Below are 14046 nucleotides of genomic sequence, written 5' to 3'. Positions count from 1 at the left end.
TATAAAGAAAAGGGGGAGGTGAGAGAGTTATAACATTGAAAGTAAGGTTGAATGATTTTTTTCTATATTCTATGAAGACAAGGAAGCTTATCTGTGCTTGCTTTATGAAACTTCAGCACCCTCTGGCCATCTGAAAGATTCAGAAATATGTTTATCTCCTCACCAGTCTGTCCAGAGACCCAGGACTTTCCCCAAAGGAGTCCTGATGTGGTGTTGTGGGCTAATGCGTCAGACTGCAAAGCCGTTTGAACTGCAAGGTCAGCGGTTCAAGCGCACCAGTCGCTCCTCGGAAACCCTATACAGGGTAGCTATGGGTCGGAACCAACTCAATGGCACTTAACAACAACAACAACCAGCTAGAAAACATTTCAGCGCTCTATTGCATGAATGTTAATTTTGGAAGAGAAAAATAGAATTTCTTAACCAACCAACATATGTTCTATGGTGGTGGTGGTGGTAGTGACAATGCCGTGGAATCGATTCATTCTCATAGTGACCCTGTATGGGGTTTCCGAGCCTGTAAATCTTTACTGGAGAAGAACGCCTCATCTTGATCCCGACAGAACAGCTGGTAGTTCTTAAAGTGATCAGCCCAATTCTTAACCACAACACTACCAGAGTTCCTCACATATGTTCTATAGGAAAGGTTAACTTAAGACATGCTCAGACAAGCAAGAATCAGTGAATGCCACTCCTGAAGCATTCTTTAAAAAAAGGGTTACCTGAAGGCATGCAATTACCAATTGAGAGATAACTCAAATGTAACAAACAGTAAAACCACCCTATAGGGTTTCCAAGGCTGGAAATCTTTACAGAAGAACACGATTACGCTTTTCTTCCACAGAGCAGGATATAAACAAAAAAAAGTATATACCGGTGTTAAAAGATCATGCAAAAGTGCTGATAGTGCTTTCCTCCCTGTGATATGACTATAAGTGATTTTTTTTCTTTTGACATTTTTAAATGTTCTAAATGTTCTATAGTAAGCATATTGGGGGAAAAACAAAAACCTTTATAGAGAAACATGATTCTCTGCTTTATCAATTGAATACACCGAAAGCACTTGACCAATATGGCCTTTCATATTGGTCTCAAATCTATCTTCCCCAAACAAGATCTTTCATTTTTTATTATAACTTTTCACATAAAAAAACAATTCTATGCCTTTTTCTTTATGTACCTTAAACTTTTTTGGCTCTGCATGATATTTATTCTGCTCTTGCATTTACCTCTGTCCAAATCATTCTAGGCTGTTTCTATCTGCTACTTTATCTGTGGGCTTTTTCTAAAGTGGACACCCTTTCCTCTGCTTAATTCTTATGCAACTTCCTTTTTTATTCCTTGTAGAATTAGTTGGGAAGGGATCTTCTCCTTTACTAGATTATAACTAGCTAAGATATTTTCCTTTAATTTTTTTTTTTTTTAAGTTACCTTTTTTTTTGTATGGTGCTGTAGGATAAGCACTGGACTTCTAACCACAAGGTTGGTGGTTCAAACCTACCAACTACTCCTCAGAAACCATATATAGGATCGCTATGAGTTGGAACAGACTTTATGGCACACAACAACAACAACCCCTTAAAAGTTGGGTACAGAGTTAAAACCAATCATGAGAGACTAGCTACATTTTCTTCTTTTTCACAGACTCTCTTTATTCTGCCCTGTCCCTGAATTTTTCCTTTCAACTATTAACAATTCTAACCAGAAATTAATAGTAGGTATTTCCCTAGGTGGCATAAAAAATCAAGTCGAAGGTTGTAACAGTTTGAACCCACCCAGCAGTATCTGGGAATGAAGATCTGACTATCTGTTTCCAAAAGATCACAAAATAATGAAATCCTATGCAGTTCTACTCTGTAATTCATGGGGTTTCCATAAGCTGTAACTGGTATTTCAAACCAGAGATTTCAAAAATGAGCAATGAATTTTCCCTTCCAATTTTATTCTAAGCACTGATGATAGCTACATGTATACCAGTATTTCATTTCTTTATATCTTATTACATTACATCTTATTTTAAGATATTTTCTTCTTAAACTACAACTGCATTTGAAACTTCTGCACAATTCTAGCTTTTTGCCAAATCTGCCCTCTTTTCCTCAGAAACACACAAGCCTGAATTGTCTTGTAAATTCCAGACCATATTTTTTTTTCCAGCGTTAAAGGGGAAAAATGTGTCCTAGTTTTCTCCTTTACTGAGACAGGAAGTATTTCCTGAAGATTAATCACTGTTTTGCATTGCAAAATTGGGGAGGTTGAAATAAATTAGTAAAGAAGTTGTATCACTCTACTCTGAGTTCGGAATTTTTGGATATGATCCTATTGCCATTTGGATTAAAAAAAAAAAATGAGTCAAGCAGAGGGTGATCTAAACAAATATTGTCACCCTATAAAAGTTGGGCTCCACAGACTGGACCTAGAAAGAGGTATCAGAAAGCAAGGCATCTTCAGGAAGAGCTGAGCGAACTTAGTGGAAATGAGTCTTCCAGTCCTTTTGCTTCTCTGCGTGGCAGCTTGCTCAGCTTACCCTCTGCTGGAAACAGCAAAGGATGAGAACTCTATCACGGATTTTGTTCAGGTAATGAATGAAGGTTTCCATCCCACCCACTGGTAGAAAAAAATGGGGAGGCCCTTTCTGCCTTCCATTCTTAAGAGAATGGTTTGAGCTAACTTATATAAAAATAGTTCAAAGAGGGTAAGTTATTAAGTATTAGATGTGGAAGAGTGTCAGTATTACTCTTTTTATGTAGATAGGAACATTCATGCTCCGATTTTCCTTAAGTGCATACAACACAGTAGTAGTAGCTGCATTCATATTTGAGACACATGAATCACAAGTGCAGTACACTGGAATGTGTCTTGTTTTGGAACTTCTTTATAGCATGTGATTCAATGTGATTTTGACTAAATATTTATATTGCTCAAGTCAAGTTTAGACAAAGGAATTTACCCAACTCTTTCCTAAAGCCATATCCTTATAAGCAATGTAAAGTAGAAAACTGAAGAAACTGAATAATATTACCTAAAATGGCAAAAGATGTTTATTTTGTTTTCTTTTTCTTTAAGTGAACTGTTTGTAATCTCAACTTTTCATTTCACCCTCATCACTTAGCTGAACTGCAGAGGTTGTATAGTTAACAAAAGCAAAACAAAGAAAAGGTGGTAGCTTTAAGAATTAAACAAACATGCCCTTTATTTTAATTTCAGAAAGCTAGTAGAATACTTCAAATATTTTTTAAAATGTAAGCAACTGTCAAATATTACAAATAGATAAAAATCCCAAGAATGACCTAAGAACCAATTGTTTCTTTAGCAATACTTAGAACACTACTACGATCTAGCAAAAGATGGCAAGCAGTTTGTGAGAAGAAAGAACAGCAACCCTGTTGTTGAAAAAATTAAAGAGATGCAGAACTTCTTTGGGTTGGAGGTGACAGGGAAGCTGGACTCCAACACCTTGGAGGTGATGCACAAGCCCAGATGTGGAGTTCCTGATGTTGGCCACTTCTCTACCTTTCCTGGCTCACCTAAGTGGAGGAAAACTCATCTTACTTACAGGTAATGGGTCCAAAGATCCAAAGATCAAAGCTGTATACATTACTGGCATAGGATCAAAGAGTACTTTTGATTTTTCTTTTACAGGATTGTAGAGTATACACAGGATCTGTCAAGAGATGCTGTTGATTCTGCCATTGAGAAAGCTTTGAAGGTCTGGGCGGAGGTGACTCCTCTCACATTCTCCAGGATTCATGAAGGAGAGGCTGACATAATGATCTCTTTTGCAGTTAAAGGTAAAAAAACACAACCAACCTACCAGCAGACAAACAAACAAAAGAACCAATCATGAAATGTATTCATTTATCTAGTATTATTTTATGGAAAAGTGACTAAAAGAAATCCTAATTACCTATCTTTCAAGTTAGAAAAGATAAACATTTTCCCTGTTAGGTCATGGAGATTTTTTCCCTTTTGATGGACCTGGAAATACTTTGGCTCATGCCTTTTCACCTGGGCCTGGGATTGATGGAGATGCTCACTTTGATGATGATGAACAATGGACAGAGGATAAAACAGGTGAGATGTATAATCTCTCATAATAATTTTGGTGTTCATTTCTTTTTATATTTGGAAAACTTTCAATATTCAACAACTCACAAGAAATGGGGTGTTCAGGATTTTTTCCAGTGGTTGGCAGAATATATTTTTGTTTTAATCATTTTAGAAAACTTTTTTAGATGTCTAAAATTTTATCCCTTGCTTGGTAAGCACAATATAAGAAATTGTGTGTTAATCATGTGGGATCTTCAATCTATCATTATTAAGATCAAATTTTCATTATATCAAATTTTAAACATCCAAGAAATAGTGTATTGCATTAAATCCCCACTGATCATAAAATATGCTTTTTTTTAGTGTTTATAAAGGAGCTTTTATATCATTGTGGTTACGCATTGGGCTGCTAATCTTAAGGTCAGCAGTTTGAAACTATCAGCTGTTACACAGGAGAAAGATGAGGCTTTGGGCTCCTGTAACAATTTATAGCCTTGGAAACCCTATGCAGGGTTGCTATGAATCAAACCGATTCCACGGCATGCCAACAACCACCTTAGTGTTTATATAGGAAATCTGGTAATGTAGTGGGTTATAAACTGGGCTGCTAATGGCAAGATAAGCAGTTTGAGTTATCAGCAGCTCCATGGGAGAATTTACAGAAGACAGATGAGGCTTTCTTTTCCTGTTAAGATTTACAACCTCGGAAACCCAATACAAGGTTACTATAAGTCAGAACCAACTCCACGGCACACCACCACCACTACCAAAGTGCTTATATATTTTCCCCAATTACTTCTTTCTTCTATAAGACAGAAATAGGAATTAAATTGTTGACATTGGGATTCTTTTTCAGGTTATTCTGGCTAAATCAACGTTTTATTACTTCAGGGTTAGAAAGAGTTTTTAGAAACTTGTTCTGAAGTAAACACAGAACCCAAAAATACAATGTTCAAATAGTATAGATAGAAGAATGTTTCTTGGTTCAAAATTAAATGCTTTGAGGATTGGCTTTCACAATTTCAAAAAGATACACTAAAACAAATACTATTTCTAATATTTGATGGGGCTTTATAATGAAAATTCAAACAGAATTTATATACAGAGTAAAACCATGAGATTACCTCTGGGTAAAATTCTTGGTTGCTTTAATTAACATTTTCCCACAAAGTTTCAAAGGAGAGCTTTTCTAGGTCGTGAGTTAGAAAAATAACATTTCCAAAAGTAAAGTAGACTTAATTGCTATGTCAGTCACAACTAACCCAATGCCTTCCAATTTCCACATTATGTTTTAAAAAAATAATGTGAAGAAAAGTACCTAAATACAGTCAGTGTTTGTGTGGCCAAAATCTTTTTTCTGACAAATGTTAGACATGACTGGTCATGTTGTGTTTTAAACAGATTTTTTAACTGCCACAAGGTTGGCAGTTCAAACCCACTAGCTGCTCCTTGGAAACCCTATACAGAGTCACTATAGGTAGGAATGACTTGACAGGATTTACTTAACAACAAATAATAAGAAAATAAATTTGTTTGCTAAAGCCATGAACTTTTGGCATTTAGCTAGATAACTAAAACACTTGACTTTCCCTGGGTGTTGATTATGGTTAAAACACTTGGTTGCTAACCAAAAGGCTGTAGGTTCAAGTCTGCTCAAAGTCTCCTTGGAAGAAAGACCAGATGGTCAACTTCCAAAAATTGAGCCACTGAAAACCTTATGGAGCTCAGCTCTATTCTGACCCACATGGGTCATCATGAAACAGAGTTGAGTAGAGAGCAACTCTTTTTATTTAAGTTTCCACATGAAGTACGTGGAATTGATCAACTAACCAGCAAACAAGGCATAAAAGGCTTAAACAAATATAATATACAAGGAGCTCTGGTAGCGTAGTGGTTACGAATTGGGCTGCGAACCGTAAGGTCAGCGGTTCGAAACTACCAGCCGCTCCGCGGGAGAAAGATGAGGCTTTCTACTCCCGTAAAGATTTACACCCTCGGAAACCCTGTACAGGGTCGCTATGGGTCGGACCCGACTCGATGGCACTTAACAACAACAACAACAACAATATACAACTGGCTTGTGAAGTGTGCATGTATTTAAGGAATAAATAATGATTATTTATGATTTATTAAATAGGAACCAACTTATTCCTTGTTGCTGCTCATGAACTTGGCCATTCCTTGGGTCTCTTTCATTCGAACAACATCGAAGCTCTGATGTACCCACTGTACAACCCACTCACAGATCTGGCCCGATTCCACCTTTCCCAAGATGATGTGAATGGCATTCAGTCCCTCTATGGTGAGTGATGTTGAAAAAGTAACTCTGCAAGAAAGTTTACAATGATGGTGTTCAGGAAACTTGAAAGTGCTACATCAGTTTTCAATCAAAAACACTTTGAGAATATGTAGGAAGTACAATAATTGATGGAGTATCACATGTTTCCTAATGTTCACATCCCTGGATCTGTTCTCTTTAGGACCGCCTCCTGTCTCCCATGATGAAACTGTGGTACCTACACCCAACCCTCCAGAACATGAGACACAAGATATGTGTGACCCTGCCTTGTCCTTTGATTCTGTTAGCACTCTGAGGGGAGAATTCCTATTCTTTAAAGACAAGTGAGACAAGAAAACAATTTTTTCTATCTATTTGTTAAAGATGAAGGCCTTGGAAAACCTATGGGGGCAGTTCTATTCTATCTTATTGGGTCTCTGTGAATTGCAATGGACTACTGGTGTGGTACTGTAGGATAAGCACTGGACTGTGAACCACAAGGTTGGCAGTTCAAACCCACCAGCTGCTCCTTGGAAACTGTATACAGGGTCGCTATTAGTTGGAACCAACTCCACGACACTTAACATCAACAAGTTGGAATGGACTCAGCAGCACTTTTGTTTGTTTGTTTGGTATTGTTTTGATCTACAAAGTTTAGAGAAGAAAACAAATACAAACTCTTAGAGATTTTTAAACATTTGGAAAAAAAAGAAAAGCTTCTTCTGATCTGATCTTTGAAATCATTCTGATCTAATTCTAACTTTATCACATTGTCTTAAAATTGTTAAGTTCAATTTTTGGAAACTCAGAGAATAAGATTTTATACTTATTCTCTAATTTTTCCCAAATGTGATAAGTTATTTTCAAAAGGTACAAGTAGGTCTTTAGTATAAGAATTTTAATCTTTATCCCCTTTAAAAAAGACACCATGATAAGTATTACTTTTAGTCAATTCATTTGCTTAGTGCTGGGTTAATATGTACATAATAAAATGTATCACTGCTCTCAGTTATCTAGTTCTCCTGAGATATATCATTCTCAAGGACTCTTGTACATCTGCTCATAATTGTTCTCTGCATATGTAACAATATACTTACAGAGCACCCACATAGATGCCTATCTGCCTATCTTACTGAAAAAAAAACAACTGTTGTTAAACAAACACACAGTTTTGTATGCCTTGAAAACATTTAAAACTTACACTTGGCTGTTTAATCTGCATTGTAGAATACATTTCCTTGTGTAGAATACATTATTCTAGAATCCTATGCCAGGTTAGCTTTTGCAGGCTTCTGAAGGAAAAGGAAAGATATTTGCTTACTAGCGATATGCGTGATATCTCAGACTGTTAGGTGGAGCCCAGAAAAATGAAGACATAGGGAGGATAACCGACAATGAGGAAAATATATTAAAGATGAAATATTCTTTCTAATTACATTTCTTTTCATATGTATTTCAGATATTTTTGGCGCAAATCCCTCAGGTCACTCACACCTGAATTTAATTTGATCTCTTCATTTTGGCCAACACTTCCTTCAGGTGTGGATGCTGCATTTGAAGTTGCTAGCAAAGATACTGTTTTCATTTTTAAAGGTAATTATTATGTAGTAATAGTTGGCTGAGACATGATTCTCAGAGGTTAATATGCACATGATAAAATATATTACTGCTCTCAGTTCCCCAATTCTCCTGAGATATAGTCATGCCCAAGGACTCTTGTATATCTGCCCATAATTGTTCTATGCCTATGTAAGAATATGCTTATATAGTATGCACACATACCATATATCTGCCTATCTTTCTGAAAAATGTAATGACATTAAACAAACATACAGTGTTGTATGCATTACACATATTTAAAATTAGGATAAGCATCGTGCTGTGAACTACAAGGTCTGTAGTTCAAACTCACCAACCATTCCTTGGAAACCCTATAACAGGGTCTCTATGAGTTGGAACCAACTCAACAGCACTTAAGAACACCAACAAAAATTAATCTGCATTGTAGGATATCTTTCCTTATATAGAAGATGTTATCTGTAAAATACAAACAAAATTGTGAGAATTAGGTATTTGTTATGTGCCGTGGAGTCGGTTCTAACTCATAGTGACCCTGTACAGGGTTTCTGAGGAGGCTGTAAATCTTTAAGGGAGCAGAAAGCCTCATCTTTCTCCCACGGAATAGCTGGTAATTTCGAACTTCTGACCTTAAGGTTCGCAGTCCGATTTGTAATCACTATGCTACCAGAATTGTTGTTGTTGTTGTTGTTAAGTGCCGTCGAGTCGGTTCCGACCCATAGCGACCCTGTATAGGGTTTCCAAGGGTGTAAATCTTTACGGGAGTAGAAAGCCTCATCTTTCTCCCGCGGAGCGGCTGGTAGTTTCGAACTGCTGACCTTAAAGGTTCGCAGCCCGATTCGTAACCACTACGCTACCAGAGCTCCTTTAGGTATACTTTATTTATATTTAACATATGATTAAAATAAACACAGAGCAATATGTCTCCCAGAGTTGTAAATTTCTTTATTTTAACTTTGTTCATTTATTCAATCAAGTAATGATTCAATCTGCAAATTTTTGTTAAATGCACACTATGAGCTGGTAATTGAATCTAATATGTTGATGTCCTCTTTACTAACAAATTAAACGTACTAAAATGTATTTATGGAAAAAATGAGTTAATTATTAAAATTTTAGTGCAACTCTGAATTATTTTTACTATTGTATTTTGTGTAATTGTGACTGATGAAAAGATTCACAGCAGAACTATACCAATTCAACAGTTAGCATGTAGTATTCAATGACATTGACTACATTTCTCAACTTGTGTAATCATTCTCACATTTCCTTTTCTGAATTGTTCCTCTCATATTAACATGAACTCATTGCCCCTAAGCTTCTTATGGAATCTTTTGAGTTGCTAATGTAAATTTGATCCCATGTACATAGGTCCTAGGAGATCATAGGAGTCCTGATGTGCCACTGTAGGATAAGCACTGAACTGGTTAACCACAAGGTTGGAAGTTCAAATTCGCCATTTGTTCCTCAGAAACCCTGTACAGGGTCACTATGAGTCAGAACCCACTTGATGACACTTAACTACAATAGCAACATGGTTTGGTGTAAAACAAATCATGGATATTTTTGCTTCATGTTTAAAGATGATCTCACAGTGATTTTTTTTTTTTTTTTTTTTTAACCAGATAATCAGTTCTGGGCCATCAGAGGAACTGAGATACAAGTAGGTTATCCAAGAACTATCCAAACCCTGGGTTTTCCTTCAACCATAAGGAAAATTGATGCAGCCATTTCCGATAAGGAAAAGAAGAAAACATACTTCTTTGTAGGGGACAAATACTGGAGGTAAGATGTAACCGGATGTTTATTTTGACTCTCATTAAGGCAAATATTCGCTTCCTTTACAGGAAATTCCCTTATGCCTTGGTCTCGCTCTTGTCAGGATAGGGCTTTAGACAGTCAAGGGGAAGAGTTTTCTTTAAAACCTAGCATTGCCTCAGACTAATTATCAAAAGGCAAGCTATCCTATTTTGAGTCCCAGCTGCAATAAGCTAGAAATTCACCTCTATGCTGTAGCCTTTCCTGTTGGAGTCTCCTCTCTTCTCCTTCACCAACCCAAATTACACCCATCCTTCAGGGCCTGGATCAAGTTTCACCACCTCCATGAAGCCTTTTCTGTTGGACAGCAAACCAAATGGGTGCTTGCTGGTCTGAGCTTTCAAGCCCTAAGAATCGAGGTCACAACTTAGCCTTCCTTTCCTGTTGTGTTATAAGTCTACATGTGGCCTCATTGTGTGTTTGTCTGGTCTTCCCAACCAGCTATATTATTCCCAATGACTTCACCACTGCCTGTATAAAAGGAGAACAAGTAGTATCAATCTGGTTTCATAGCTAGAACTCAGGATTCACAGAGGGGCTGATTTCTGGGCCATCTGCCTAGACTCTGAGACATCAGGGCATTTCAATGAAGGTCCTGCCAGGGACCAAAAAGAAATTAACTATGCTTTGTGTCTCAGTCCAATTCTTTGTTCTAAAAGATTATAAGAGCACATTGAGATGTACAGACTGGTGAGGCTAGGTATATAAAGGCCAAGTATGTTAGGAAACTTGAGATTTATGGATCATTCATTTAATGTTACTTTGTTGTCTCATCCTCCTTTGCTGAGTTGTTCCTCTCTATTAACATAAATTCACTGTGCCCTAAGGTTCCTATGTAATCTCTCAAGTTGTTGTTATCCATTTAATCTCATATAGACAGTTCTGGGAAGTCCGTAATGCTCAGCGCAGACATTTTAAACTATACTGATTTTTAAGAAGTCATCAGAGGATATTTTTTGTTTATGGTTTAAAGATTATCTCAGGAAAATAGTTTCAGAGGTTCATCCAGCCTCCATGGCTCCATCAAGTCTTGATTGAAGTTATATTCTGCATTTCCCCCCTTTTGATCAGGATTCTTCTATATAATGTTTGATCAAAATATTCAGTCAGTAATGGTAGACAGGCTCCATCATGATCTTCTGGTCTCATGGCAAAGGTGGCAGCTATCCATGGAGGCAAGTAGTCACACATTCCATCTCCTCCTCCTCCTCCTGACTCACTCTCCTTCCTCTGTAGTTCTAGGTGAAAAGAAACCAACTGTTGTGCCTTGGGATTGCCATTTGCAAGATTTTAATGCCTCAGCCTCTAGGCAATGAAATAGAGCAGAAGCACTAAGCATGTTATTATGATAATTAACTGGGATGTGAAATTGGTATTTTAGATGAGTGGTTCAATTCACTTTTTGTGAGTGTATGGATGTGTTTCCTTCACCTTCATGTCTTTGGGACAGATAGATAACAGCAGTTGTTAAAGTAAGTTGTGTTCCCTGATCCTGGTAGAAATGGGTTCTTAAGAGCTATGTTTGTAGTACCATTAAAGTCACATATCCTGGTAGTGCTGCACACATTTGACATTTATTGCACTAGTTGGAAAGTTTACTAGAATTCTACATTAAACCTAACATTATTTGCATGTCTCGGTAACATAGTCTCTACATAATGCTGAGCTGTATTTATTTCTTTCTCTTGAGCAGATTTGACGAGACAAGACAGACCCTGGAGCCAGGCTTTCCCAGGCAAACAGCAGATGACTTTCCAGGCGTTGACACAAAAATTGATGCTGTTTTTGAAGCATTTGGTAAGCAGGCATTTATTTTGTTGACAATGGTGAACTTGAAACAATTCATGCTATCAAAGTAAATAGAAGAATTGAAATCATTTTTATACTATTTTTTAAAAAGAAATTCCCCCTCCCTTCCCCCAATTTGTAGTTTACCTAAGGTTTTTTTTTTTTTCCCCAATCATATGGCTATTTTATATCATAGTATTTATTTTAAATGGTAAAGATAATTATTATTAATCCTTGCTTTATTTTATGCATGCAGTGTTGTTTCTTCATATCTGGAGTTATTATTGGAGTCTTGGTATGGTGCTATAGGATAAGTACTGGACTGCAAGTTTGGTTGGAACTGCAAGATTGGCAGTTCAAACTTACCAGCTACTCCTCAGAAACCCTATATAGGGTCACTATGAGTGGGAATCAAATTGGTGGCACTTCACAACAACAGCAGAGCTATTATCTGATAACCATGTCGGATCCCATCAAATGTGAACTAGATTTAATAATGGCTTGCTGATGTATTCTTTTGTCCCATCTGACCACCACTACTACTTCCCAGGAGACTTTCTATATCTTCTCTGTGTGGTCAGTCACTGCTCAGACTGGCCAGTTATAAATATTTACCTTTTCATGTGATCAAAGTTTATATATATTATAAATATATATGTATTTCTAGTCAAAGACAGGTGGGTGGTGACTGATGATCATATTATGGCAATCTGAGCATAATGTTTACAGAGGAGTCAAGGGTTCTTGGATGTTTTGACAAGTTCAGTGCTTCCATGAGGCCAGCAGCACCCCTCAGACTGCGAAAGGTGAGGGAGGAGGAGCATAGGGAAGGAAGAACATAAAGAGACCTAATATTCAAACTTTGGTTCTGTGAGTTAATGCGCTGGACTGTAAAATCAATTTGAACTGCAGGGTTGACTGTTGAAGCTCACCAGCCACTCCTTGATAACCATATACAGGGTTGCTATGGGTTGGAACCAACTTGATGGCACTTAACAACAATGGTAGCTAGACAAGCAGAGAATTTTATCTGCTTGGAAGCAGATAATTTAATAATCAGGAGTCTCCCTTGCTGCCAGAGCTGGCATGTCTTCATATTTTTCTTGCTGAATGACTTTGGGCCAACATCTACATCTGTCACTTTGCTCATCTGTAACATGGGGTTAGATACACTTCTCTTACAGGATTGTTATGGTGACAAATGAGGAAAAGCATGCAAATAGATTGACATAGTCCCTGGCACAGAGTAAATGAATAAACATATTCTATTTTTATTTCACTATTACTCCAAGTTATGTGTGTTGAAAATTTTATTTCTTTGGAAAAAAAAAAAAGTATCTCATTATTTCCCTTGTATGTATTTGCAGGTTTTTTCTATTTCTTCAGTGGCTCTTCACAGTTTGAGTTTGACCCCAATGCAAAGAAGGTGACACATATTTTGAAGAGTAACAGCTGGTTTAATTGTTAGGAGAGACACTTGGAAGTCACCACAAGGACATTATAAATGGCACTGATAACACTTTCTCTAAATCTTCCTGAACTGAAATGGTTCATTTTCCCCTACATGTGCAGTGGCTGGAGAACTCTGTGTCTGAACAAGAGTTTTCCTTCACATATTACAGGGCATTCAAATAGACTGCTTAACTTGCACTTTGGGAAGCATTTATGTGCAATAGACAAGCGATTGTATCTACATAAACTATTTGCTTATTATTTAATAAAGATGATTTGTCGGTTTCTACTGTATTGTTTTTTTGTCTGTTTCAAGCACAAGTTGTTCTCATAGCACTGGGTACTTTATGAACTAAGCAGTAGACAACCTGAGACACTCCAACAGTAGGAGGGTAGGATGAGGGTCTCCATGGCTGGGGCCTCACAATGGCATCTACCAGAGACTGCAGAGAATCTACCTTTTGCCTTCCCATGCACTGTACAAGCAGTAGGCTTATTTACAGAATCCAAACATAAGATGTGCCCCACCTGACATATGTAGGGAGGAAGATCTAGGGTTATTATCAACTTGAAGCATAGACTTGGGAGAAAATGATGAAGCAAAAATCCTCTAATTCTAGTAAATTGTCTAGTTTGTATATGCCTCATTTTCCTTGTGGGAAATGAAACCTGCTCTTTATCTTTTCCTTTTACTTACACAGCCCCTTTCTTGCCCCAGCAAACCAATTTCCTCACAACCACCTTATTCACACATAAAATGCTGACTCTATAAGAAGCTGACCACCCTAAAGTTATACGTTTAGTGCAGTACCTGAGCTAATGCACCCACTCATCTGACAATGATTTATTAAGTATGTTCCATGTGCAGGCACTGTGCTAGATTCTACACATAGGATTCTAAGAAAAAAAAGACTTAGTGTCTCCCTCATTGAGTTTGTAACACAGTAAGAAATAATATTTGTGTATATTTAATAACAAATATGAGTATACAGTCCTGCTGTGGTGCTGCAGGGTAATGCACTGGACTTCAAGGTCTGTTTGAATTGCAAGGTCGGTGGTTCAAGCTCACCAGCTGCTCCTCG

At 37.3% G+C, this 14046-nt stretch overlaps 1 protein-coding gene across 1 annotated transcript; it reads left to right on the top strand.

The window, feature by feature from the left end:
• The first annotated feature begins 889 nt into the window (after positions 1-889).
• MMP3 (matrix metallopeptidase 3 (stromelysin 1, progelatinase)) lies at positions 890-12980 on the top strand. Its single transcript, XM_006833775.1, has 11 exons — positions 890-897; positions 2482-2578; positions 3314-3558; positions 3643-3791; positions 3949-4074; positions 6188-6352; positions 6531-6672; positions 7788-7921; positions 9532-9691; positions 11418-11521; positions 12880-12980. Exons 1-11 carry the CDS (start codon positions 890-892, stop codon positions 12978-12980), a joined length of 1431 nt encoding a protein of 476 aa, XP_006833838.1.
• The last annotated feature ends 1066 nt before the right edge of the window (positions 12981-14046 follow it).

The sequence above is a fragment of the Chrysochloris asiatica genome, unplaced genomic scaffold (assembly GCF_000296735.1).
Source record: "Chrysochloris asiatica unplaced genomic scaffold, ChrAsi1.0 scaffold00008, whole genome shotgun sequence".
NCBI lineage: Eukaryota > Metazoa > Chordata > Mammalia > Afrosoricida > Chrysochloridae > Chrysochloris > Chrysochloris asiatica.
This window is presented reverse-complemented; position numbering and strand designations above follow the sequence as displayed.